This window comes from Chiloscyllium plagiosum, chromosome 31, assembly GCF_004010195.1.
Source record: "Chiloscyllium plagiosum isolate BGI_BamShark_2017 chromosome 31, ASM401019v2, whole genome shotgun sequence".
In the NCBI taxonomy this organism is placed as follows: Eukaryota; Metazoa; Chordata; class Chondrichthyes; order Orectolobiformes; family Hemiscylliidae; genus Chiloscyllium; species Chiloscyllium plagiosum.
In genome coordinates this window covers 24,797,789-24,824,818 of record NC_057740.1, presented here as the reverse complement: position 1 = coordinate 24,824,818, position 27,030 = coordinate 24,797,789, and the positions used below count along the sequence as shown (strand labels likewise).

General features: G+C 38.3%; 1 protein-coding gene across 3 annotated transcripts; it reads right to left on the bottom strand.

Moving 5' to 3' along the window:
- Positions 1-1,548: 1,548 nt before the first annotated feature.
- plekhj1 (pleckstrin homology domain containing, family J member 1) lies at positions 1,549-27,030 on the bottom strand. 3 transcript variants are annotated; one of them, XM_043721185.1, is made up of 7 exons: positions 26,551-27,030; positions 14,984-15,051; positions 10,453-10,519; positions 7,152-7,242; positions 6,541-6,604; positions 3,993-4,058; positions 1,549-2,529 (listed from the first exon to the last, which is right to left on the bottom strand). In XM_043721185.1, the coding sequence occupies exons 1-6, from the start codon at positions 26,642-26,644 to the stop codon at positions 3,993-3,995; spliced, it is 450 nt and encodes a 149-aa protein (XP_043577120.1). In that variant the 5' UTR covers positions 26,645-27,030; the 3' UTR covers positions 1,549-2,529. The 3 variants fall into 3 exon arrangements, with proteins under 3 accessions (XP_043577120.1, XP_043577122.1, XP_043577121.1); XM_043721187.1 differs by lacking the exon at positions 26,551-27,030 and adding an exon at positions 26,415-26,485; XM_043721186.1 differs by lacking the exons at positions 1,549-2,529; positions 3,993-4,058 and adding an exon at positions 4,957-5,503.

The window sequence follows — 27,030 nt, the reverse complement described above, 5'->3', positions numbered from 1 at the left end:
GTATTTACTCAAATGACTTTTAAATATTGTAACTGTGCCCAATTCCATCAATTCCTCAGGAAATTCATTCCACACATGAACCACCCTCTGGGTAAAAGATTTGACACTTGTGTTTTAAATCTCTCCCCTTAATGTGCCCCCTGCTCTTACAACCTTCATCCTCGGGCAATATCTACCATTAACCCTATCTAGACCCTTTCAATGGTATATACCATTGGAAAAAGTCCCAGCCTATCTTTATAATTCAAAGCTTCCATACCTGGCAGCATTCTGGTAAAGTTCTTCTGAACCCACTCTAGTTTAATAATCTTTCCTATAGTGTTCTTACTGCGATAGAGGGAGTCAGAAATCTTTTTTAATTGGCCTGCTTAGTTGAACCCAGGAGAAAGTGAGGACTGCAGATGCTGGAGATCAGAGCTGAAAATGCGCAGCAGGTCAGGCAGCATCCAAGGAGCAGGAGAATTGACGTTTCGGGCATGAGCCCTTATGATTCCTGAAGAAGGGCTCATGCCCGAACCGTCGATTCTCCTCCTTGGATGCTGCCTAACCTGCTGCACTTTTCCAGCAACACGTTTTCAGCTCTGATCTCCAGCATCTGCAGTCCTCACTTTCTCCTAGGGACATTACCACTGTACTGCAAAAACCCTACTGTGAAGTCACCTTGGATGCTGCCTAACCTGCTGCACTTTTCCAGCAACATGTTTTCAGCTCTGATCTCCAGCATTTGCAGTCCTCACTTTCTCCTAGGCCTCTTAGCTCAGACAGGGACATTACCACTGTACTGCAAAAACCCTACTGTGAAGTCAGGGACTGTGTAGCATATTTCTCCAGCTGCAGCAACTTAGTTTGCATCCTGAATTATTGTGGAGCATTTCAAAAGCTAAAATCATCATTGATGGCAGATATAGTCGAGGTGGTTATGCTGTAGGGTGCACAGGTACAAGGGACCAGTCACACTAAGGGCAGGAATGCATTACAGACTTTCCACTTTGGGTACTTTTAAGGGTGGATAGTTTCTCCGAGGCAATGCAGCAACAGCCAAGTCTATAGTAAGTCAGGTAATAACTGCATTAAGTAGAATAGGAAAGAGTAACAGGGGAACAGACGTCTGCATCCACTGATATGACACCAGAGGGAATAAAGCATCCCTGGTGTCAGGGTCAAGGATATTGCTGCAGAACATTCAGGAAGTGGGAAAGCCAAACAGCCAGTGTTTGTGGTCCATGTCCACAACATTGAAGATTTTAAGTATAGGTGAAATTGATCGTTGACTAAATGATAAGTGCAGTAGTGGAGTTGTTTGTAGGCCTCCAAATAGTAGTGGGAAGTTAGGGGGTGGTATTAAATAGGAAATTACAGAAGCATTCTTTAAGTATGATTGGAGGAAAATAAAGCAAACTTGGTTCATGAAAAGTTGATTTTTTTTTGTGGTAAGTGTTAGAATACAGGTATTGCAATCTTTAGGGTGAGATGTGTAGTATGTTTCTCCAGCTGCAGTTATTTAATTGGTGTTTTGCATCCTGAGTTGTAGAGAAACATCTTCATGAATAAAAATGAAAGCTTTGTTTTATTTTACAATGTTGGAATTCTATGTTAATAGGGCTTCCATTTGAACAAGACTTCTACATTTATGGCAGTACAGGAGCAAAATTTAAAAGTCACTAATATACATGCAAATTTGAAGTATTTACAGTCACAGTAATTTCTGCCAGGACAGTGTACATACTTAAAGTGAAGTCCCAATGAAGAGTTGTCAATCTGATTCTCTCTCATAAATAGGCCATCACTTTGAAGTGAAGCCTTGAGATAAAATTTCATTCTAAAATTCAGGGTGGTTCACTAGAGATCAATTTAAATTTTAGGAGCATTTACTATAAATTTTAAACCAATCAGCTTTAAGTATGGCTGTTACTTGCCAGGTAGATTGATTCCAACTGATCTAGGTGTTGCACACAAAACAGTTGATAAGTCAAGTCATCTGTTAATTTATGGTGTTCAAACAGGTTGAGTTCATGTACACAAGAACTGGGCCCTGTGTATTTATATGTAGCTTCCTGCGCATGCAAGTGTCCCACACTGCAAACCACATTTCTACAGAGCTCTGGTCTTCACAGACAGAGGTTGTACATATACTGTCCTTGTTTAAACTCAGGTGACAGCCATTTGCTGGTTCTTGTGTGTGCACTGCCCTGATAAATCAGTCAACCCACCTGATTAAATTTAAATAAAGGATGGCTTGACTATCCATCAACATTCTCCTTGTGTAGTGTAACTGTTGGTTGTCTCCTTGAATTAGTGTTAATTGTCCTGACCAGCACCAGATCAAAAGCTTTGACAAGATTTTTTTTTAGCAATACTCAAGTTCTGTTCTAAAATATTAATTCCCCATAAAGCCTTAAGATACAAAAATCATAAATAACATTCAATTCAAACCATTCAGATCCCATAAGAACACCACTGTCCATGCAAAATAAAAAAATTAACTAGACCTAAAAAAAAACTAGAGGAGCACTCCAGTTCCATCAGAACCTGTGAAGAGAAAGATAGAACAGGTTAATGTTTGTCCACTCCATCTGACCTCAGTTTACAGAATTACATTTTAAAGCAATAAGATGGCAATGGCATTTATATATCTTGGTCAGCTGTCCATGCAAGCCCACATTACCCCACTAAAGGGATGGCTTCTGGAATTAGTTCAGATTTTTTTGTAACTAGTGCCCTAGTTTCTTCTGAAATTCCATACTGCTCCAATTCCTACCTAGCATAGCATTCTACATAACTGATTTGCTGTATTAAGTAATTAGTATTCAAGGTTCAACGTAAAACACCTCTGAATTAATCTATTTCACAGGCATATAGTTAGTAGGCTTAACTACCAGTTGCCACCTAATTTTGGTCTGACAAATACCACAATTTCCAGGTACTGAATATTTTATAATTAATAAGGTCTTAGCTAACCTCACAGTAGCAGTTTGATAGAAATTGCAATGCTTTGTGCCCACACAGTGTAGATATTGCATACTGCCAGTCAGTCTTCACAGATGGAGTCAGACTCCCCATTATCCTTGTCCAAGATGGAACTAAGTCCAGCATTTCCAGATTCTCATAACCAAGGAGACTGATGTGGATGCGCACACAACTGGCAGCTGATGATGTTGGTACTTGGAACTGTCAATGTGCATTGTCTCAAAAGAATGCTAAACCAAGTTTAAATACTAGCCTCCCCTTTGAGAATTGGTCTGCAGTGTACAAGTTGGCAAGGCTTTTTCTTTATAACGGTATTCTTGAATACTGACATGATGTTTGAAATCGAAGCATTTTCCTTAATGAATTCAAACTGAGATCTAGATGTATTAACTTTGCTACAATGCATAAGGAAGCCACTGAAGAGATCAAAACATCAGAGCCATGATGCATTATTGCATTGGTCTCAACATCAAGTTTAGTACTGAATCTGGAGTGTTTAAATAGCCGATTACATATTCTTGGAACACTTCCATTTCTGTATTACTGAACAAGAATTTATCGTGCCAACTGAATCATTAGCTTAATTATACAAACAAAAAAAATCCACAATCACTTTCAAAGTTCTGCTGCCCACACACGACAAAAAATGTGAGCAAACATCATTAGCTGTACAGCTATTGGTCAGGGGATAACTGGTCTACACTAGCCAGAGATTAAAGTTCCATAAATGGATCCATGACACACAAGTTTAAAAGAACAGATCAAAATGCTACATAAGTGGTGGCTTCAGCTACAATCACTAATTATCATTTTCACTTGTCTAAAGACATTGCAGTAAAATACATCTCTACAATTCTGGTTCCAGATTCTTCACAAAGGTCCCTGACAATGTATTTTCAGTTTGATATTTCAGAGGTTGTACATGCCTTACTTTTTTTGGTATGCTGCTTTCATGCAAGTTTACTAAAAAGACCAGGGAAGCAGTTACAACCGGTTAATCAGAAGATTCATTGTTCACCGTTTACCTATAGCCTCTGGGATCTGGTTTGAAATCTAGTTTCTTCTGAAATTCCATACTGCTCCAATGGATCCTGCAAACAGTATAGTAACAAGTGTTACTTAAATGATGGTACAACTGAGGAGTTACACTACGTATTTTAAATTTAAGAAAACACCTGTAGGTAGTACTCGGAGTAGGAAATAGAAGTATGTAATTGCAGGATACAGAACAACCTCGGTTATCTGAACATCAATTATCAGAGTTTTGAATTATCCAAACAAAATGTTATTAAATTTAAATAAAAGCACAGTGAAAGCAGATAGCTTGGGCTGGCTGCGGGAGCAGGAACAGGGTCACCACGGGAACCCTGTTGTTGCTGCTACTGCCGCCGCCATGGGAACCTTGATCAGTTATCCAAACAAAATACTCCCTACCTGCCTCATTTGGATAATCAAGGTTGTTCTGTACTGCATTTTTCTTAAACTTCTTTATAGCAGGCAGCTTTGGTTATTATGCAAGAAAACGTAATGAATTAAAGAACAGGTTAATGTAAAATTTCCTTCCACAGGCCCTGGCAGCTGGTTCTTGCTCTAATGCCTGTTCCTCATTTACCCATCAAGACACTACCCGTCTGAAAACTGTAGCAAAAGGGAAATATCAAAGCCAAATCTGTTTTGTTCTTGTATTAAATCTAGACATGCTGATTCCATTCCAGGGGATGACTGGATTGCAATTGAGATTAGAAAAGCAGACTAATTTTTAGTCTCTAACCCAGAAGCATCAAGATCCACAATGCTATCCTTGTCCTGATCAGACTGAGCTTTATTAATTCATCAATGATTAAGGATTCAAATTGGATTCGATCACACCATATTCATTTATTTGGAAGAGTTAATTATCAAGGAAATTTTCTGCATTGACATTTCCTTAGATAAAGGATGAGACAATACATTCACAATATGACTGAATATTTTTGTTTCTTAGTGTGGCACAGGATATAAACATGTAAAGAAAACATGGATAAAGTATAATTATTTAGGGTCTTTTTGCAAAGGAATAACAAAGAGAAAAACTATAAAGCAGCAAAGAACATGTTATAATTCTACATTTTTCATGAAAAGCTGCCAAATCTGTCAGTCATAAAGTAGCAAAGCCATACTGCATTCTCTGTGCACAACATTTAGGCCTTTGACAAAATTGGGTGTTAGGAAGAAGTTACAGATCCATCAGAAACAAACAGGAGGCTAGAAAAGTGGTTGTGTAGCCATAATACACCTAATGGGGGATAGAGCAGGTTTAATAAATCAAGTATGGAGGAAACAAAACTGAGGAATGAAGCATCGAGACCATCCTCTCCTTACCAAAATGGGGTTTCAATGAGAGCGCACCAACTTAGATGAACAGACTTTTTTCCCCTGGGCTGCAAACATCAAAACGTTCAAGATGCTTTAGATTCTTCTGTTCTAATTTGGGCTTTATTCATTTAAGACAATGTTGCCATGGACAACTCTTTCCAACAGATTTCTTGAGTTCACACTGGCCAAGTCAGCAAAAAATCCAAAAAGAGTAAACAGAACTGTCACCTAGGAATTGTGGAACAAATTGCTAGTGCAAGTATAATTCAAAAAGGACTATACGAGGCCTTCAAAAAAAAGAAAATCAGTGCACTAGCTAATATTCAAATTTTGCATACGAGCACAAACAGCATAAGAAATCAGAGTTGGAGTGAACTATATGGTCCATCAGCTTTGTTGTGCCAACTGCAATGTAAGCATGGCCTTCCTTAAATACTGAGACTAACGCTACACCGTTCATCCTCGTGTGGCTGCACTAAAACCTTATACAAGTGTGTAAGAATTCCTTAATCTTGTAATCAGATTCCCTTGCTAGAAAGGCAAACAAGTGATTTATCTTCTTTTTCAAGCCAACATTTTGCTCCTTGTGCAAGTACACACAAGTTCTCCTGAACATCAAGGGGCTTTTAAAAATATTCTGCTTTTCTATTCCACTCCATATTGAATAACTTAGAGTCAGAGACGTACAGCATGGAAACAGACCCTTCGGTCCAACCAGTCCATGTCGACCAGATATCCCAGCTCAATCTAGTCCCACCTGCCAGCACCCGGCCCATAACTTCACATTAAACATTTGTCTACTCACTTAAGAGTCCCTCTCAGAGCTTACATTTCCAGTTAGCTTTGTATCACCAGGAAATTTATATACATTCCATTCTCTTCTCAATCATTAATATAGACAGTATTCTGATAAAGCTCCAGCAATCTTTCTTACAGCACTCCCAACAGTCAACCTGTCAACTTGAAAATTCTTTCACTCCAGTCTTCATTTCCTCCATTATTTAATCCTCTATTCATGCTAATAAATCTTGTTTAATAACCTTTTATATGGCACATAATCAAATACTCATTTTATTCAAGGTAAAGTGGGAATGGACTAGAGGGGGCAGAATTTCAAATCTCTCCTTTTCAGATATCTTATTTCTTGTTTTCAGTGTTGAGAGGTCATTAGATTTTGATAATAAATCATATTTTGAAAGCTCAAGATCATTCACTCACTTTTCCAGTTATTTTTTCGATTTCATGTCTGTAAAAAATTAAACTGTTCCGCATGTACTCATAGCTGCAAGATAAAAAAAGTCATTAACTTCTATTCCATATTTTATTCCCAAGCTGTTATTTTCGCTATCAAAACATGGAATTTATTATTTAACAAATTGCAGTTACAAAAATCATAATTTGTTAAGAAAATGTTATGTATAACTACTTTGCTAATGAAATATAAAATACGAATTTTTAAAATAATCTTTTATTTACTCAAGTTTTCATCTCTCCCTGACTCAACAATATTCAAAACGGTTGACTTTTCTCCTTTCTTGTTCAGAGATCCCATTGTAACCCTTGCTGAGGTCAAACAGAGTACTGTCCGTGGTTCAGTTCCACAATAGGCAGAGCAGAGCTGCATCATAACTTTTATTCGATAAAACCTTTATAATTAGTCAACCTCCAAAGCAGAACACTGATTGTATGTGAAGCTTCTTTTGTGAAACTGAACCAGTGGATTATTTTACTGAAGTCTCTCATAAAAATAGATCAATGCCCAGAATTATTATGACATCACCTGGTATGTCCATAAGGTTATAACAAATGAAAAAATTATGTCAACATACCTGGCTTTTGTCAAAGCTTCAATCCACTCCTCACATTCATCTTTATTGTCACATACAAATGAGTATTTTCTTTCTGGTTCATCCACAAATACTGCAACCAAATTTCAGAATCAACTTGGATACGGTGACTACACTTCAAACATTATGAAGATTCCTCTTCCATAAAGTAACTTTAAAAGCTGCTTATTTCAGATTCTTCAGGTTTTTTTTCTCCTTCAGTTGCAGATGGTGATATTAATTATTGTAATTAGTACAGACCAAAACCAGTTTCCTGCTGAATTGGGCAACTCTAACATTTGCCTAAACATTATTTCTTCCAACCATCCTTTAACTCAACTTCTCCCCAAGTTCAACAGGCATGACTTACTAATATGATCACAATCATATTAGCAAGTCGGTAAGCATACTCTTAATTTTCCTTCCTAAGACAGACCTGTTCCTTTTTGTGAAAAATGAATCACTGATCTCCGGTCCTCCATCAATCCACACTGAATAGAGGTCAGAATACAAATTCAGAGACCTCAATCTCTCCCTCAAGATTCTTAGATGTACTCTATCAGGAAATAGCTTTTTATCTTCTTTTAACCTGTCCTTCATATTATTTTCATTTTAGTCAATCGTATCACTCACTTTTAATGACATCGGGGTTCCCCTCTCTAACACCCCTTTAAACAATCCCAACCACACCATCTTTATTAAATGCCCCTACCATTTTACCATTTCTTAATCAAAGGAATAAAGATCCAGAAGGTTTCTTTACAGCTTTTGAAATGAAAAGGGTGGGAGGGGGACCAAAATACAGAAGCAGCCAGTATCAAATGCTAGAGTGCAAGACGTCTTAGAGTAGACTACTTTTCCATATAGTTTGTTTTAAATATCTCCTTTAAAAAGTAAACAGAATGCTCAGAACTGGAGTGATTATACCTGCAATCCAGTTGTCATGGGAAAGACCCCAAACAGAAACCTACTGAATATCAAATGACAGTTTTCACAACTTGACACAGTAAAAGGGCAGCTGCTTTGGTGGGATGCAGGCAAAGAAAGGCAAGACAGAAGCAGAATGTTGTTAGTAATCCATTTTTCTGTTCAAAGGAATTTTGGTGATTTAAAAGAGCAAGGAGTCATCAAGGTGGGCCTTGCTGATAGAAATTAAATTTGGGTGTCTCAGACTCAATAGAAAGACACTGAACATCACAACCCAGTGTGACACAGAAAATAAGCAATCTAGAAATACCTTAGGATTCAGTGAAGACAGTTCTAACATGAATTAGCAGAGAGTAAAAAAGTGTGTCAATTTGAACTGTAGAGGCAGAACAGAGAAGGAAGCAGGAAAGAGAACACAAATTGCTGATATTAAAGAACACAAAGAAACATGAAAAACTCTGTTCCATGATGATAACAGAAGTTTTATGACAGCTTTACATATAATAAACAGGCATTCTGTAAATAAAACAGACATTCTGGACTTCACGTACTTGTCATCCCTTTCTTCAAGGGCAAGGGATTAACTAGCACAAAAACAGCACACTGAAAATACTCAATCTTACCTTATTTGACATTTAAAAAATTACAGATGCATTTGTGCTAATTAGAATGAAACAGCAAACATTTGGAAGAAAAGGTGACAATGGAGATAAGAACGTAATGAAATTAGGTTGAAATGCTGACTCAAAAATATATTTCAACTAAATAAAACTGACGTTTTTGACAGAGCTTTAAGTGTAAGAGCACAAACTTAATTTCTATTTCAACTTCCTTTCCCAATTCTATGAAAAAAGATTAATCTTGTTAATACAGTTAGGAAACTTCATTCCTCACTGCTCATCATGAACTCGTCTTAAATGAATGTGATATCAAAGAAATGAAGAACATCAATAGTTAATCAAAACCATAAACTGTGCTAATGCACAATGGTGTAGGACAGATATAATCCAAATAAACAAAAATGTAGCCTTGAACCTTAACACCACAGAGTTCTGCACGTTCTTTTTCCACATAATGAGATTTCTTGAAAACAGATGGCAGCTGAACTGATAAGTTATCAATACAAGGACAAGGATGAAAAAGAACACATTTATAAAACGAAGGAGTTTTGAACATCTGATCACGCCATCACCCTCAAAAGGCAGAAGATTTTCTTTAAAAAAATCACTTAATTTTAAGTAGGAATATTGTTAGGACATTAGTACATTGTTGGCAAACTATTGCAAACTCAGCCCAGCCTGATAGAAGAAAGTCACATTTATTTGCTATTTCAGGAGCTGTGTGTGAAATTAGTTTGGATTATTTATAATTATAAGCCTGGATCACAAATCATTTCCAACCTTCTAGTCCCAAACAGTGATAATCTTTGTGAAAAGGACACAAAAAGCAGGTTAGAGTAGGAAGTATAAACATTTAGAAAATAAGTAAAGAATGTTATATTGAATTTGAGGGATATTCCACCAGTGGATAGCTACTTGGCCTGATGGCATTTGTCACAGAATAAGAGGATCATCTTCAAAGTCTGCACAAACTACTCTCAATCTACAATAGGCCCAATCACCAGCACTTGACCCATATCCTTCACTGTTATAGAATTTCAAATGCTCATCTAAGTACTTTTTAAAAGTTTGAAGCTCCCTGTCCTAACCATCACCCCAGGTAGTGCTCTCCAGATTCCCACCACATAACAGGTGAAAAAGGTTGTCTCTCAAATACCTTAACGTCCTGTTATTCATCTTAAAATTATGCCTCCTTATTACTGACCTTCAATTAAGGGGAACGGCTGCTTCCTATCCACTCTATCCATGCTTCATCTTATCCACCTGAAAATCAGGTCTCTTAGCCTTCTGTGCCAAAAAAGAAAATCAACCCAAGTTTATCTGACCTTTCTTCATTTGGAAATTGTGCCATCGCAGGCACCATCCTGACTCTCCTCCGCACAAATGCCAAGCATCACATCCTTCCTAGTGTGGTTATCAGAACCGCGCACAGTATTATAGCTATGGCCTAACCATTTTCCTGTAAAGATCCCTTGTAACCTCTCTGCTCTTATAACCTATGCCATGACTGATAAAGGAAAGTGTCTTGTATACCTTCTGAACTACTTTTTTTTAAAAATAAAAACTTGACCTGTCACCTTCAGGATGCTCATGTGGAAATGAGTTTTAATCTCTACTGATACAACCACATTTTAAATTATCGAAAAGTTCATGCAACAAAAACAATTCAAAAAGAGAATTTCAAATAATATTGCAATTCAGCTGGGGCGCTCATTTTTGACAGATAAATGGAACACAAGCAACAAAGTTAAAATTACCTAGCGAGAAGCCAGTGTCTTCCTCCTTTTGGATTCTACACTGCTCAAGCAATAAGGCACCAACAGGCTATTTTAGAAGAAAAAAAGAAGAAATGTAAAAAATCTTCTACTTCATTGACAAACATTTCTTGGCAAATTGTTTCCCAAAATAATATCTTTGTTACTACTTGCCCTAAAAAATTGCATCAATTTCCATTCAGTAGCAGGTCAGCTGATAAACAAGCTACTGCATAACTCTGAACAGCAATGGCCTTCATTAAAATGTAGGTCAAAATAGTCACAATAGATATTCTTTTCTGCAAGCTGTCAGCCAGAAACCAGGCCACAAACTGAAAACATTGCCACAGATAATCACTATTGATATCCAAATTCCTGAAATAAACTATGTATTAAAAAGTGTTACTTTGATTACTTAACATGGTAGCATCGCCCTTCGTTTTTTATTGTGTTTTTATCCTGAGTTATCCTGATCTGCGTACTAAACTGCATGTACATAACACTCAAAATTTCAAGAGGATTAGATATTTTCCTTGGTGAGCTACGTGAAGGCGATGTGAAAAAGTATGTGTTGACTTTGGTGTCTAACAGAAAGGGTGCCTCGCCAAGAAGCAAGGGCAGTCACAGACAAACAACGTATTCAGGAGGGTCTAGTATTGTTAGAATCGGACAGATCGGAGTAGAGGGCAGAAATTAGAAACACAACATAACCACGAGAGTTGCAGCTGGCTGGCCAAATTTTCTGGTACATCTTGAAGAGATGAATAGAGTTCTGGATTAGGTAGGAACAGCAGCAACATAGCGAGATGAAGAATTTAGTGACAGCAAAATCTGTGATCAGTCTCCAGAGGAGCCACCCTAGACGAAACAAAATTGCCCTGCTTCCTCTGGAAAAATACCATCAATAGCAGTAGTTCACTGCTGTCAAGAATGGCATTTCCGAAGAGCATGGAACTATGGTAATCCACCATTTTATTACCATTCAACTGCATCATGGTTGGTCTGTCAACCAACTTACAAACCTGCCTTTGCCCTTCTCTCTCAACACTGGTTGTTAACAAATATTCTACTGAGCTGATTTAAAATGAATAATTCAGCTAACGTAACTACAATTTTTTGAAATGAATTCCAAAGTACTATCGCCTTTTACATGTACAAGTGTTTCCTAACTTTACTCCTGAAAGGACGAGACTGATGCTTTTCAATTTTAGTTCTAGTCTCACCAACAGAAATTGTTTTACTCCATCCCTTTTAATATCCCGGAAACTTCAATCAAATCACCCTTAATCTAAATTACAGGAAAATTAACCATAATTGTGTAACAGAAAATAAAAGATTAGAAAATTGAAGTAAAAACAAAGTGCACAAAATACTCAACTGATTTGGGCTTGAAAGTCTAAGATAGAGTCATAGAGATGTACAGCATGGAAACAGACCCTTCGGTCCAACCTGTCCATGCCGACCAGATATTCCAACCCAATCTAGTCCCACCTGCCAGCACCTGGCCCATATCCCTCCAAACCCTTCCTATTCATATACCCACCCAAATGCCTCTTAAATGTTGCAATTGTACCAGCCTCCACCACATCCTCTGGCAGCTCATTACATACACATACCACCTTCTGCATGAAAAGGTTGCCCCTTAGGTCTCTTTTATATCTTTCCCCTCTCACCCTAAACCTGTGCCCTCCAGTTCTGGACTCCCTGGCCCCGGGAAAAGACTTTGTCTATTTACACAATCCATGCCCCTCAATTTTGTAAGCCTCTATAAGGTCACCCCTTAGTCTCTGATGCTCCAGGGAAAACAGCCCCAGCCTGTTCAGCCTCTCCCTATAGCTCAAATCCTCCAACCCTGGCAACATCCTTGTAAAGTTTTTCAGAACACTTTCAAGTTTCACAACATCTTTCCGATAGGAAGGAGACCAGAACTGCACGCAATATTCCTAGTGGTCGAACCAATGTCCTGTACAGCCGCAACATGACCTCCCAACTCCTGTACTCAATACTCTGACCAATAAAGGAAAGCATACCAAACGCCTTCCTCACTATCCTATCTACCTGCGACTCCATTTTCAAGAAGCTATGAACCTGCACTCCAGGGTCTCTCTGTTCAGCAACACTCCCTCGGACCTTACTATTAAGGTGTATAAGTCCTGCTAAGATTTGCTTTCCCAAAATGCAGCACCTCGCATTTACCTGAATTAGACTCCATCTGCCACTTCTCAGCCCATTGGCCCATCTGGTCCAGATCCTGTTGTAATCTGAGGTAACCCTCTTCGCTGTCCACTACATCTCCAATTTTGGTGTCATCTGCCAACTTACTAACTGCACCTCTTATGCTCCAAATCATTTATGTAAATGACAATAAGTAGAGGACCCAGCACCAATCCTTGTGGTCACAGGCCTCCAGTCTGAAAAACAACCCTCCACCACCACCCTCTGTCTTCTACCTTTGAGCCAGTTCTGTATCCAAATGGCTAGTTCTCCCTGTATTCCACGAGATATAGCCTTGCTAACCAGTCTCCCATGGAGAACCCTGTCGAATGCCTTACTGAAGTCCATACGAATAACATCTACTGCTCTGCGCTCATCAATCCTCTTTGTTACTTCTTCAAAAAAACTCAATCAAGTTTGAGAGACATGATTTCCCACGCACAAAGCCATGTTGACTATCCCTAATCAGTTCTTGCCTTTCCAAATACATGTACATACTGTCCCTCAGGATTCCCTCCAACAACTTGCTCACCACCGATGACAGGCTCACCGGTCTATAGTTCCCTGGCTTGTCTTTACCGCCCTTCTTAAACTGGCACCACGTTTGCCAACCTCCAGTCTTCCAGCACCTCACCTGTGACTATCGATGATACAAATATCTCAGCAAGAAGCCCAGCAATCACTTCTCCAGCTTCCCACGGAGTTCTCTGGTACACCTGATCAAGTCCTGGGGATTTATCCACCTTTACCCGTTTCAAGACATCCAGCACTTCCTCCTCTGTAATCTGGACATTTTGCAAGATGTCACCATCAATTTCCCTACAGTCTATATCTTCCATACCCTTTCCACAGTAAATACTGATGCAAAATATTCATTTAGTATCTCCCCCATTTTCTGCAGTTCCACACAAAGGCCACCTTGCTGATCTTTGAGGAGGCCTATTCTCTTCCTAAGTTACCCTTTTGATCTTTGATTTTAAACATTAACTCTTTCTCTCTTCACAGAAGCTGATGAACCACAGTAATTCCAGTTTTTTTTGTTATTGTTTATGCCATCTCTTGTGATTTAGCCCTCAGATTTCAGACATTGTTTTAAAAAGATCTAGGCTGCACTGCCTGCAAGACTAATACATTCTTAGTAAGGTGCGATGACTGGAACCAAACAGAATTCTAAATGTGGTCTTAACTAGGTTTTCATATTATTGTCGCACAATTTCTATGTTTCTCTTCCTTCTGTGGCATCAACTTCCAGTGACAAAATTATATGTGCATAGACGAACATGGTTAACTAAACATATGGTAACTACTTAAAATCAGAACGTTATATACAACCCATTCCTAACTATCAACACTCATGATGCAAAAACCATAAGTGTAACATATAACATTGTGTGGTTTATGCATATTGGAAGACTTTTAGTATTTATTTTGTAGCTGGTTTTCCATATAAACTCATGGTAAAGTAAATTTTCCTCAGACTGTGTTAATGATGCTATGGACTTTGATATGGAGATCTGCAATCTCTACATATTATGAAGCCATATCTTGCAATACGTTAGAAATTCATATTGTAACTTTATAGAATACAACTGCACAGGATATTCAAACAAAGTTGATCTTGTTATGTTGACCTTGCTTCGCGCACCTCCTGTGCAGTGTAACCTGAATGCCTTACTCTGTCTAAGCACCTCGTGATCTACACATCCTTGCTTGCTATGATCTGCCTGTGCTGCTCACAAACAAAACTACTCACTGTACTTAGGTACACATGACAATAATAAATGAAATCAAATGGATAATATGCACCATAGCAAATAGTGAAATACATTCCCATTTCCTCCTGGGTCATTTTTGCCAATTATCTTAATCCACATCCTCTAGTTCCAAACTCTCCTGCCTGTGGAAACTGTTTCTGCTTATCCACGTGATGAAAAAAGTCTTCATAATATTGAATCTCATGCCTCTCCAACCTTATTTGGCCCAATAAGAACAATGCCACCTTCTCCCTCACACTTCTTCATCTATACCACCATTCTGGTAAATTTCCTCTGTAACATGTCAGCTTTTCTAATATGGGTAATTTATTATAACTAATATTTTATAGAAACATCGTTAGGCATTTAGATTACAAGTCACTATGCATAATCCAATATTACTCTGCCTATAATTGACCAGATTTATGGCAGGACATTAAGTCATAATAAGGATGTTACAGCAAAGCACATATAAATAGTTGGTTTTGATATTATTTTTGACATCATACAGTAACTGATGAATGAGTTGTGATTTGCATACCAAATAAGTTCTGACACATTCTTACCTCCTCTTCATCAATTCTAAAGTAGAAAAGAAAGTTGACAACTAGCTTCACTAGACGACATTTTGCAGCTGGAGAAACAAAGATGTGCATATATTAGACAGACTTTCAATAGTCTAAGACTCAGTTGATATGAAAGACATTCATTCAAAATATTCTTGAAACACAAAGCTTCTATATTATATTGAAAGACAATTGGGGGAGTAGGGAGGAGTGGATAAATCCTGCACCAGCAGCTTTCAAAAAGGCACTTGAAAAAAGTTTCTAAATTGTTCACATTTGAAGACTTTTGCAGCTTTTATAAAGCTAAATGGATTTACAGTAAGACCATAAGATGTAGGAGCAGAAGGCCATTTGCTGTCCAGAAAATTTCTTGCACCTAATATTCTTATCTGTAATGCACCCAAAACAGCAACTTTTGGAGAACACAAACTTCTTGACAGAAGATGTTAACATTTTTCAAATGTCATTTATTGTATATTAAGGTCAGCACTTTAAAAAATTTATATATGTTTTAATATTATGCAGGAAATGCACCTTTTCCTATAAATTTGTTTTGAGAAGGAATTTATGTGGCACAACCACTGCGGACAAAATCATTTTTTTTTGTTGCCATGTTTATCTTTTTTTTTGACAATGTTTATAACTTTTCAGTATTTACAATCATTTATGAGTTTTAGAAAAAGGATTTTTTTTTGCCGATTTTGTCAAAAAGAATGCTTGTACTGTTTGCTTAATGCCCACAGAGCAGACAATAAGATTTTACACAATGCCCAACCAAAAATGAGCAAAAGGAGAACACTGACAAAAATTAATTATTTTTCTTCCTGCTATGTTTTATTGTTGACTGTTAGATTTGGGTTAAAAACAAACCTGACTTATTTCCTTGATATATGATTTGGAGATGTTGGTGTTGGACAGGGGTGTACAAAGTTAAAAATCACAACACCAGGACTATAACCTGGTGAAGGAACGGTGCTCCAAAAGCTAGTGCTTCCAATTAAACCTGTTGGACTATAACCTGTTGTGTGATTTTTAATTTTGCTTGATATAGGAATGGCCTAACCTGTAAAACTTCAATTTTTAATTCTACTTGACATTTGACAATTATAAGCAATTTCAGAAATTTGACAGGACGTGTCACAACAATTAGAATGATCACAAACATGATTGTCAAGCTACTATCATGCAAGTATATACAAAATAATGAGTCTCAGTTCATTCTGGTGCTCTCCCCAAGGCATTCAATATTTTTTGGTGGCTAACCAACTGCATTAATAAAACGCAAATTACATGGTTTTACCAATTGCAACATTTCATCTAGAAGTTACTCAGTTCTGAAAGAGGCTTGAAATCTTCATTCTTTTAGACTGCAAAATAATTGAACCGGAATGTTGGCTTTCTTTGGCAATACAACAAAATATTTCGCCAGTAACTTGCCAAGACTATATTTTCATTCTGATACATTTAACAACCTTTGATTGCTCCTTGAGGAGTGTTGGACTATGAATATCTGCTTCTGATTTAAAAATAATCTTTAATAGCAAGTAAAAAAAAACTACTTTTTGTTAAAAGGAATTTTAAAAGCTTTGCATATTTGAAGTTCATAGCCAAAAGTGTCTACATACGTTTGAGCAAGAAACTTTGTAATCATTATGCATGCTCATTAAGTACTTCTATTGTACTATCCATATTGCGCTTATTCAGAAAGATGCCAGCTTGAGTGTTGTCTTGCAACTAAAGGTCTAACCAAATTAACTCTGTTATAAAGAATGCTACGTTTCAGTCTGTGGCTATCTTGGGAATATTAATTCCTTCCTCACTATTTCAAATATTTGGGCCCTTTTTCAGAGGAAAGAAAAACAGCAATGAGAAAACAAAGGGGTGATGGATCACTGGACCTGAAACATTAATTCTAATTTCTGTCCACAGTTGCTACCAGACTTGAGTTTTTACAGCAATTTCTATTTTTGCTTCCAATTTCCAGCATCTGCAGTTATTTAATTTTTATTTTGTTTAATGAGAAAACACTTTTATTCCACAGTCGGTTTCCATATGAAGAATTTATGGGTCTTACTTAAACTTAATACAAAAGAAACTGAAGCAGAAAACCTGAAATAAGTTCTCAAAGGCAGGTTTAAGGCAAAGTTAAAAATCACACAACACCAGGTTAAAGTCCAACTGGTTTAATTGGAAGCACACTAGCGCTGCTCTGACTTTAACCTGGTGTTGTGAGATTTTTAAACTTTGTACACTCCAATCCAAAACCAGCCTCTCCAAATCAGGTTTAAGGCAGGAGACATTCCCTTTGAAGGTTGAGGCATGCACAACTTGTGCACAGGCACAGATCAGTGGTTGAATGCAACAATCCTGCATAATTAACCACCTGTTAATGACTGACTAGTTAACAGAGTTATGAGATATAGTTTGTCATCTCCTTCGCTTTAGCAAATGAAGTATGTAGCTAACACCAAAGAAAGAAAGAAAGAAAGAAACAGAATTGAAGACAATTTAAAAAAAGACTTGACCAGACAAAGTGGAAAATGAAAGTTAAATGTGGTGATGCACTATAGTAAGAAACCTATAAAGGTCACTTGTGCCATAGAAAATAACAAATTATGTGAGATAAAAGAGCAAAGGGAACTGGGACACAAATGTACAAATAATTTTGAGGAAAAAATGCAAGCTTGCAAAACAGTTAAAATAACTAGCAAAACAAGATATAACATAGGATATAGAATTAAAAAGTAGCGAAGCAGTATTAGAATAGCACAGATCCTGGTTAGACCATATTAAAAGGAGAAGTGTAAACTTCTGATCTCTAAATGAAAAAAATCAGAGAAACAATAGTGAAATGCAACAAATTCCAGGGAAGAATGGTACCAGAAGAGAGACTATGATTAGTCAAAGTTGAAAATCACAACACCAGGTTATAGTCCAACAGGTTTATTTGGATGCACTAGCTTTTGGAGCGCGGCTCCTTCATCAGGTGGTTGTAGAGCCACAACCACCTGATGAAGGAGTAGCGCTCCAAAAGCTAGTGCTTCCAAGTAAACCTATTGGACTACAATCTGATGTTGAGAGATTTTTAACTTTGTACACCCCAGTCCAATAGCGACACCTCCAAATCATGATTAGTCAAGAAAGATTAAACGGACTGAAGTGTTTCAGAACTCGGTTACAAAAAGGTAGGTAAGGAGAAAATCTTTCCACTCATGGGAACACAAAAAACAAACTAGATATTAAAAAAAAACTCCAATATGGAAACAAGAAGGATTTCCTCTACAGGTAGTTTAAAAAAAAAATGGAACTTGCCACTATAGGAAGTGGTCAAAACAAATGGCTTAGATGCTCACACAAGGAAATTACTGAAGACAAGGAAAAGGGAATAAGCTGCATTGAAATGAGGCAGATGGAAGGGGAGAAAACTCTTGTAGATAAACAGGTTCTTTGGTTTAGTTTGTGTTGTGTATTCCATGCAATGCCATGTGGTCAGAAGAATTTTGTAAACTACATTAAGATCAACTTTCTCCTAGTTGGAAACAATAATTTAAAGCAAGTAGAGATACCAGGCTAGTCAGAAATTTCTTGGCAACACATTGCCCCATCACCAAACAATTGTGTATCAAACATTCATTTTAATGTTGAAAATTTGCAGTTTTTTGTGTCTTACATGTTAAGGCTGGTCACAAAAGCAGCTGTCAGTATAGAGTGGATTCAGCATTTAACTTATCTTTAGTGACGTGGTAGACAAATACTATTTTGTGCTTCATCATGACATTAAACCTGCCCCTATGAAAGTTATTTAAATCTTTGAAATAGATATAATTATATGGGATAGCAAGGACTCTTTGCTAATAGTCCTGGACTGTTCAGCATCCACTTGATGTTTCATATTGCCAACTCATTTCATATACTTGGATGAACTCAATTCAGCAAAATGCAGTTGCTAACAGTAGTATTTTAGAAGGCAGCAAATGAGCATTAGTAGATCTTAAAGATCAGCACTGCCCAAAATTTATAGTTGTGATAATAACAAAACAGCCATGATTTGATGAACCAAGTGATCTGGTGGGCCATTTTGTGGGCAGTAAAGAATCAACCACTTCACGGCATGTCTGAAGGAACATGTAGATCAGATCAGGTGTGGCTGACAGATTTCCTTCCCTAAAAAGGACTTAGTGAACCAGATGTTGTTTTTTTAAAAAAAAAACAGTTGACATTAGTTTCACAGTCACCATTACAGTTACTGTGGTGGGATTTGAACCCATGCTAGGTTATTTGTCACCTCTAACTGCCAATAAATAACAGCAACTTCTGGCATCCATATATGTGCAGTTGAATGTGAAAATTTAGCTGTCATGCAGGCATTGCTGATGCAATCTAGAGATGACTTGATGGAAATAATAGTTTTTTTCCAGTATTTTACAATATTTTCACAGTAAAGCATTGAAAATGTTAAGCCTTGTTAAATGAGGTGTGTCTGAGATTTTAAACAGCATACTTGATCATAATTACTCTTGAATAATCTCTCTAGCCATACATAAAATAATTTTACAAGCATATGTTCACCCTGAAGAACAATTATTCATTTTTAAAAAAAAATTAAGTTTGTTATTTCACCTTAATCTCACATTTTTTTTTATTTTAAAATAATTAAAATGTGAACTATAATAACTTTTTAGTTACCAGTTTTGCCAGGTGAGAATTGTTGAATTTTATCAGTTAATCAGTCTCCTTATTGCATCTACTCTAGCTGGATGCCATAGATGGTGGTAAGTTTAAAATAGAGGGAACTCACCATAAGGTTGGCTAAGTCTTTTGAGTGGCTGAGGAAGTTACAAGTGAGTGCTTTCCCTTTGCTGCTGACCACAAACACTGGGCCAATATTGCTGGTTCAAAGTAGACCCATTACATGCAAAAGCACAAACAAAAATGGGATTGCATAAAAGAAACCAAATGAACATTTAATTAAATTAAATGCCATTTAAACTATATTATTTAAATGATCTTCAAAAACTTGTCACAATCAAAGAAAGAGCAAAGACAGGGACAATAAAAAACAAAGGAATTGGAAATTATACATGCAAAAAGGCATGAAGCCTTTCCACCTCCACAACCTCCACACGGTCTTTCCCTCCCCACCATGAGCAAACGTTGCTATTTTAAGTAAAAAAAGTAAAATTTTCAAATTAGATTACAACCAATATTGAGAAAAAAATAACAGAGATACTTGTTATCAGGAATGGATTTGACAACGTAACAAACAGAAAACCCAATGAGAACTAGAACTCATTTAAACGGCCGGCATAACAAGTGCTAAGTAGCAGTATAAATTAGAATCTCATGTTACTTTTTTTTATAAACATTACTGTTTATACTTGCACTGTCCTAGTGCTAATTGAGTTTGAGAGAATCCCAATTATTTGTATTTGTTAATATCCATGCCAGGTAGGTGCAGTTGGATTAATTATGTTTTCTAATTATAGAATCAGAGTTTAGAACTTTCTTCTGCCAAAGTGTCCCTGCCCCTGAACCGAGAGACCTGGATTCAAATCCTACATGCTCCAGAGGTGTGTAATAACACCTCTGAACAGGTTGTTTAGAAAAGTATGTTAATTTTTAAACACTTAGAGTCATAAGAGTCTAATAGCAGGAAAACAGACCCATCGGTCCAACTTGTCCATACCAACCAGATATTCTAAACTGAACTAGTCCCATTTGCATGCATTTGACCGATATCCTCTAAACATTTCCTAGTCATGTACCCATCCAAATGCCTTTTAATTGCTGTAATTGTTAAAGTACCTATTTGAGACGGCTTAGGGATGGACTCTACCTGTAGCCTATCTTGGTTCGTCCCAGATATCATACTCTTGTGGTAGTCTGGAATATAAAACTCTTACAGACAGTTTAAACTTTTACATTTACCAATGGCTCAATGTTACACTGTAACAGATGACTACAAGCTATGCTGGAGCTAAGGTTCTAAAACCTTTAGCAGAGTACCTGTGCCAGCTAAGAGCTCTCTCAGACTACTCCCCTTATTGCTGCAAACAAGCTGTCTTTATACAGAATTTAGGATCAAAATTACAAAAATGCCACATGTCCTTAATCAGATAAACTACAATAAAATGGCAAACATTTGCAGAGGAAGAGAAACTCAGGTCTGAGTACGCTTGCCTAATTAAGCTATATGCACATCAAAGTGGGAACCTGGATCAAGCCAGGCCAGATGGTCAATTGTTTTGGCTAGTACATCATAATGAGAGACTGGTCTTAATTATGCTGGAAGGTCATGAGGTAATCTTGCTCAGCTAACATGTCTAGTATCGTCCTACAAAATAGCCTTTTCTTTTAAAATCACCTTAGATTCCCAGAATGCAAATTCAATTCATAACATTCCCAGATCTCGGGGTCCAGGGAAGAACACACGAACATTCAATGCATGTTCACTCAAATCAGACCAGAAATAGTTAAATTTTCCACCAGCTTTCGTCATGTCTCTCTCTCTCTCACATACACTCGGTGTCCCTTGAAACCTTCAGTCAGTGAATGTAATTTACAGAAGAATGTTTTCTCTCTCTCTCACTCACACAACTTCCTTACTATGCCACTTTCAGCCTGTGTTTTCATAGAATCATAGAATCCCTACAGTGTGGAAGCTGGTCATACGGCCTATCGAGTCCACATCGACCCTCCGACTTTCTTAGCCTGTAAGGGTAATGCGACATTCACATTCCAGGACAGTCAAGAGGAGGGAACTAAGCTTCATAAATTCAAATCTGCTCTGTGTGGTATACATGAAAATGTATCAGGATGGTTCTATTACATGCATATTCCACTCAGCCTATTAAATTACAAAGTTCTTTTCCTATTGAGTATGAGTTTTGTTAAGAGTCTTTGATATAAACCAACAATTTACTTATCCGACATCCTATTGTGAAATATGCACCTCCAGCCTGAGAAGGAAGTACTGCCGCACATTCCACAAGTGAACAAATATTTATACCGATCCACTAATATTAAGAACAGATGTCCCCAATTCCTCTGAACAAGCACTTTCTCGCACTCTCTACAGCATGTGTGTCATATTTAAGGCTACGCGCTTTAGAATCATTGTACCCACTTCCACCAGCAGCTCAGTCCATACACATACCACCATATGAAGATGTTGCCTCTCAGGCCGCTTTTAATTATTTCCTCTTAAACTTTATACTCCCTAATTTTAGACTCCCCTACCCTTTGAAAAAGACCTTGGCTATTCATCTTATCTATACCCCTCATGATTCTATAGATCTATACACGATCATCCTTCAGACTGCAACACTCCAGGGAAAATTGTACCAGCCCCTAATTATAGTGCAAACCATGCCAGCAGTACACTAGTTACTAGGGTTAAATCTCTCACAGTGCAAGAAGACAGCCAACTGGATACAAAATTGGATTGATGAGGAGACAGATAGTGGTGGCGGAAGGTTTCTATACCTTGATTTTGCTTAAGTTTATTTTTATTTTGGTCCCTGTTGAAAAGAGGTTGGTGGGATGGAGTCAAGAGAGCCATTTTCTGTTTATTTTTATTTTTCCCCAGTGTAATAAGGTCTTTATTTTCATAAAATCATCGAGGAAGCTTTATTTTCTGTTTCAAAAAAGTAGACTTTGCTCAGTGGTTCACCTGGTGCTGTTCCTGTTCCGGGAATGTATGATGAGGTTTACACCTTTCCACTTACACCTTTCATGTAAACAAATGTAAAGGGCTGCTATTCAGACTGCAGCCTTGTGACCAGTGTTGCAAGTTCTGGGTCCACTGTTGTTCATCATATATATTAACAATTTGGATGAGAATATAGGAGGTATGGTTAGTAAGTTTGTGAATGACACCAAAATTGGGGTTATAGCACACGGTGAAGAAGAATATCCAAGAGTACAATAAGATCTTCATCTGATGGGCCAAAGAGCTAAGAAGTGACAGATGGAGTTTAATCTAGATAAATGTAAGGTGTTACACTTTGGTAAGGTAAACCAGGGCAGGACTTACAAATTTAATGGCAGAGCTCTGGGGAGTGTTGTTGAACACTCAGGGTGTAGGTTCATAGTTTCTGGAAAGTGGCAATGCAGGTAGATAGGGTGGTGAAGGTGGTGTTTGGCACACTCACCTTCACTGGTCAGAGCATTGGAGTTGGGATGTCATGTTGCAGCTATGCAAGACATTGATTAGATTACTTACAGTGTGGAAACAGGCCCTTCGGCCCAACAAGTCCACACCGACCCGCCGAAGCGCATCCCACCCATACCCCTACATTTACCCCTTTAACCTAACACTACGGGCAATTTAGCATGGCCAATTCACCTGACCCGCACATCTTTGGACTATGGGAGGAAACCGGAGCAAACCCACGCAGACATGGGGAGAATGTGCAAACTCCACACAGTCAGTCGCCTGAGTCGGGAATTGAACCCGGGTCTCTAGCGCTGTGAGGCAGCAGTGCTAACCACTGTGCCACCGTGCTGGCCACTGTAGTGTGACATGAACCCAAGGGTCCCAGCTGAGGCCGTCCCCATGGGTACCGGACTTGGCTATCAGCCTCTGCTCAGCCAGTCTGTGTTGTTGCATGTCCGGAAGTCCGCCATGGAGGATGGTCATCAGAAGGTCCAAACACCCATAAGCAGGAAAAGATGATAAACAGGATGAAGCAATAAACTAGAGCAATTAGTCCCAACACAACTGCTTTTAATCTTAGTTATTTAGCATTCAGCATTTATGGAGAGAATGAATGTCTGAAATATTAACCATTAAAGTTTAAACTCCCACAAAGCAGAATATCGCAGATGCTGAAATAAATAAAATGCTGGTGCTATTTAATAGACCAAACATCACCTGTGGAGAGGAAAGAGTTAATATTTGAGGGATGCAATCTTTAAAGAGAACTGAAAAAAATATAACAGACATTATAGGTATAGGATGTAATCAAGTGGAGGAAGAGAACTAGGATGGTGAAACAGGGAGAAGGCAGGTTGGACTAAATGCAGATGGTACAGTTTTCCTCATTCCCTGCCCCACCTCTCAGAAGATGGGACTGAACATACAGCAGACACATTTGACAATGATAATTGCCGATGAAAGATAGGCTAGAAGATAAGTTGCCAAAAGCAGATGAAGGGTCTTGTAATAGATAAGTAGATTGACAGTGGGCAAAAATTTGTTAGATTGAGTCTAGTGTAGAAAAATGTGAATTAGTCTACGTTGGAAGGAAGAATGAATAAAGTAGTGGCTATTTAAAATAGAGATTGCCACACTGTGTCTGAGATCTGCGATGCAAAACAAAACAAAAATCAGCTTGCAGCTCCAGCAAATGATTAGGAAGACAAATAGAATGGTGACTGTTATAAGGGGAATGGAATACAAAAGCAGAGCAATTTTATTGCAGCAGGGCTTTGGTGAAACCACATCTTGAACACATGTACAGTTTTGGTCTCCTTATTTGAAAAGGAACAGTTCAAAAACTTCTCATTTCTGAGATGAAGGGCTCATTCAAACAAAAGGTTGAGCTGGATTGGGTGAGTTCCTATTGGGAAATTAGAAGAATGAGGGGACCTTATTGAAATATACATGATGTGGAAGTGCCAGTATTGGAGTGGGGTGTACAAAGTCAAAGAAATCACAACACTAGTTACTGATGATGGAGCAGCGCTCAAAGCTAGTACGACCAAAAAAACCTGTTGGACTATAACCTGGCTTTGAGAGATTTTAAAACTTTGATATGTACAAGGTCATGAGGGAATTTGATAGGATAGATACCAGCATGACAACCTTCTTTGGCATCAAGTATACGCAAACAGTTTTAAGAACTCTTTCTTTAAAGACAGATAAGGAGATTTTTTTTTCCCCCTCAGTTGTAAGGCTATAGAATTTTCCTTTTCAAAGGTCAAGGAAATGGGCAGGGTTGTGTCATGGAATTTACTCAAAGCCAAAAGATTTTTGATAAACAAGGGAGTAGAGAATTGTGGGGCTCAGAGAGCAAAGTAGAAAATTCAAACCACAATCAGATCAGGTATAATTTAATAAAACGAAAAAGGAAAGGCCAAATGGCTACTTCTGCTCCTCCACAGCTTAAAACCTGTTACAACTAATATTTCCAAACCTGAAACATTAACACTGTCTCCCACCAGAGATGCTCCTGATATACTGAGTATAGTCAATATTTTTACCTTTGTATTTACAGTTTAGACCTGTTCATCTTCTCCCTAGCCATTGTTTTAGAATCAGATGGTTATCAATCTGGATTTGAAATCAGATTGGTGTATTACAAAAATCATGCCCATATGTTTCCACTCCTACATTGGATCATTGGCCATTTAAGCCCTCATTCACCCAAGTCCCTCCAGACCAGTTGCTCAACATTAACTTCAGCTTACTCAAAACACTGCTATTAATACTTATCCCATAACAAAATCCAGTTTGATCATCATCTCTACCCACATGGACTCACGTTAACACCCATATCTTAATGTTAATATCCTTATTTTCAAATTCACCTACAGTCTAATCACCATTACTCCCAATCCTCCAGGGCAACTTGTGTTGCTGTTTCCAGCCTGTTCAGCATCTGCCCTTTACCTCCAATGATCTTGTTTTCAGTTCTCTTCCATCTCCTTTCTCCCACTCACCACACAAAAGAAGGTTTTTATTTTTAAAAACTCCTATCCGTAACTTCCTTCTTGATTCATGTGCTTTCCCCCTTCCCAAGATGGGGGCTATTGTTACAGTAAACACTTATAATAGTTGCATTTTATATAAATTGGCATTTACTGAAATTAGCCCGACTTTAGGTTCTGTACTATCCCCTCCATCAACCGTAAATATTGATATATAAGAGAATACAATTTGCTGTGGACAGGGTTGGAGATTTTGAGCTATAGGGAGGCGCTGAACAGGCTGGGGCTGTTTTCCCTGGAGCGTAGGAGGCTGATGGGTGACCTTATAGAGGTTTACAAAATTATGAGGGACATGGATAGGATAAATAGAAAAAGTCTTCTCCCTGGGGTCAGGGAGTCCAGAACTAGAGGGCATAGGTTTAGGGTGAGAGGGGAAAGATATAAAAGAAACCTAAGGGGCAACTTTTTCACGCAGAGGGTGGTACGTGTATGGAATGAGCTGCCAGAGGATGTGGTGGAGGCTGGTACAATTGCAACATTTAAGAGGCATTTGGATGGGTATATGAATAGGAAGGGTTTGGAGGGATATGGGCCGGGTGCTGGCAGGTGGGACTAGATTGGGTTGTGATATTTGGTCGGCGTGGACAGGTTGGACCGAAGGGTCTGTTTCCATGCTGTACATCTCTATGACTCTATAACCACTATTTTCTGATAGTAGCGCTTGCAACGAAACTATGAACTGGAACGGGCAGAGTCAACTCTTGTACATTGCACTCACTCGCTGTCACCATCGGGTCACACAGGAAGAGATGTTGTTTCTCAGGTAACACTTAGCGCTAGTTTCATCGTCCCTATTTAGCAGCTGAAATCTCTTGCAGCGACCAAATCCTGGAGCAGCTGGGAATGTTCCTTACCGTCGTTGCGCTTCGGGCCCTTCATGGTGAGCTCGGCCGCCTTCTCGGCGGGCTGCTTGGAGAGACACAGAAGCTCCTTCTCATTGTATCGCATGGCAGCGAGCGGGCAGGCCTTTCCCCTTCAACAATCACCCCCTCCCTCACTAAGGTGGATGTTAAAATTTAATTTAAAAAGCAGCTCCTTCCCTCCGGACCCAGCTGCCCCACCTGGTCAGCGTTACCGCTGGAAGCGAAGGAGGAGGTACGTGCCGTTGGTATTAAATAGTGACAAGGTCTGCGGCATATCTAAAAGTCAATAAAACACGGAAACACCCACGCGAGCGGTAAATCAGGACTTGAAGCTGCGGGGGGGAGGGGAAGACTCGTACGACATGACCAACGGACACCGAGCTCGAGACAGAACAAAAACCGCGCCTCGCCCCAACATTCGACTTCCCTCAAGCTCCGCCGCTTCTTGCTGTCAATAAAGTTATTGAAAAC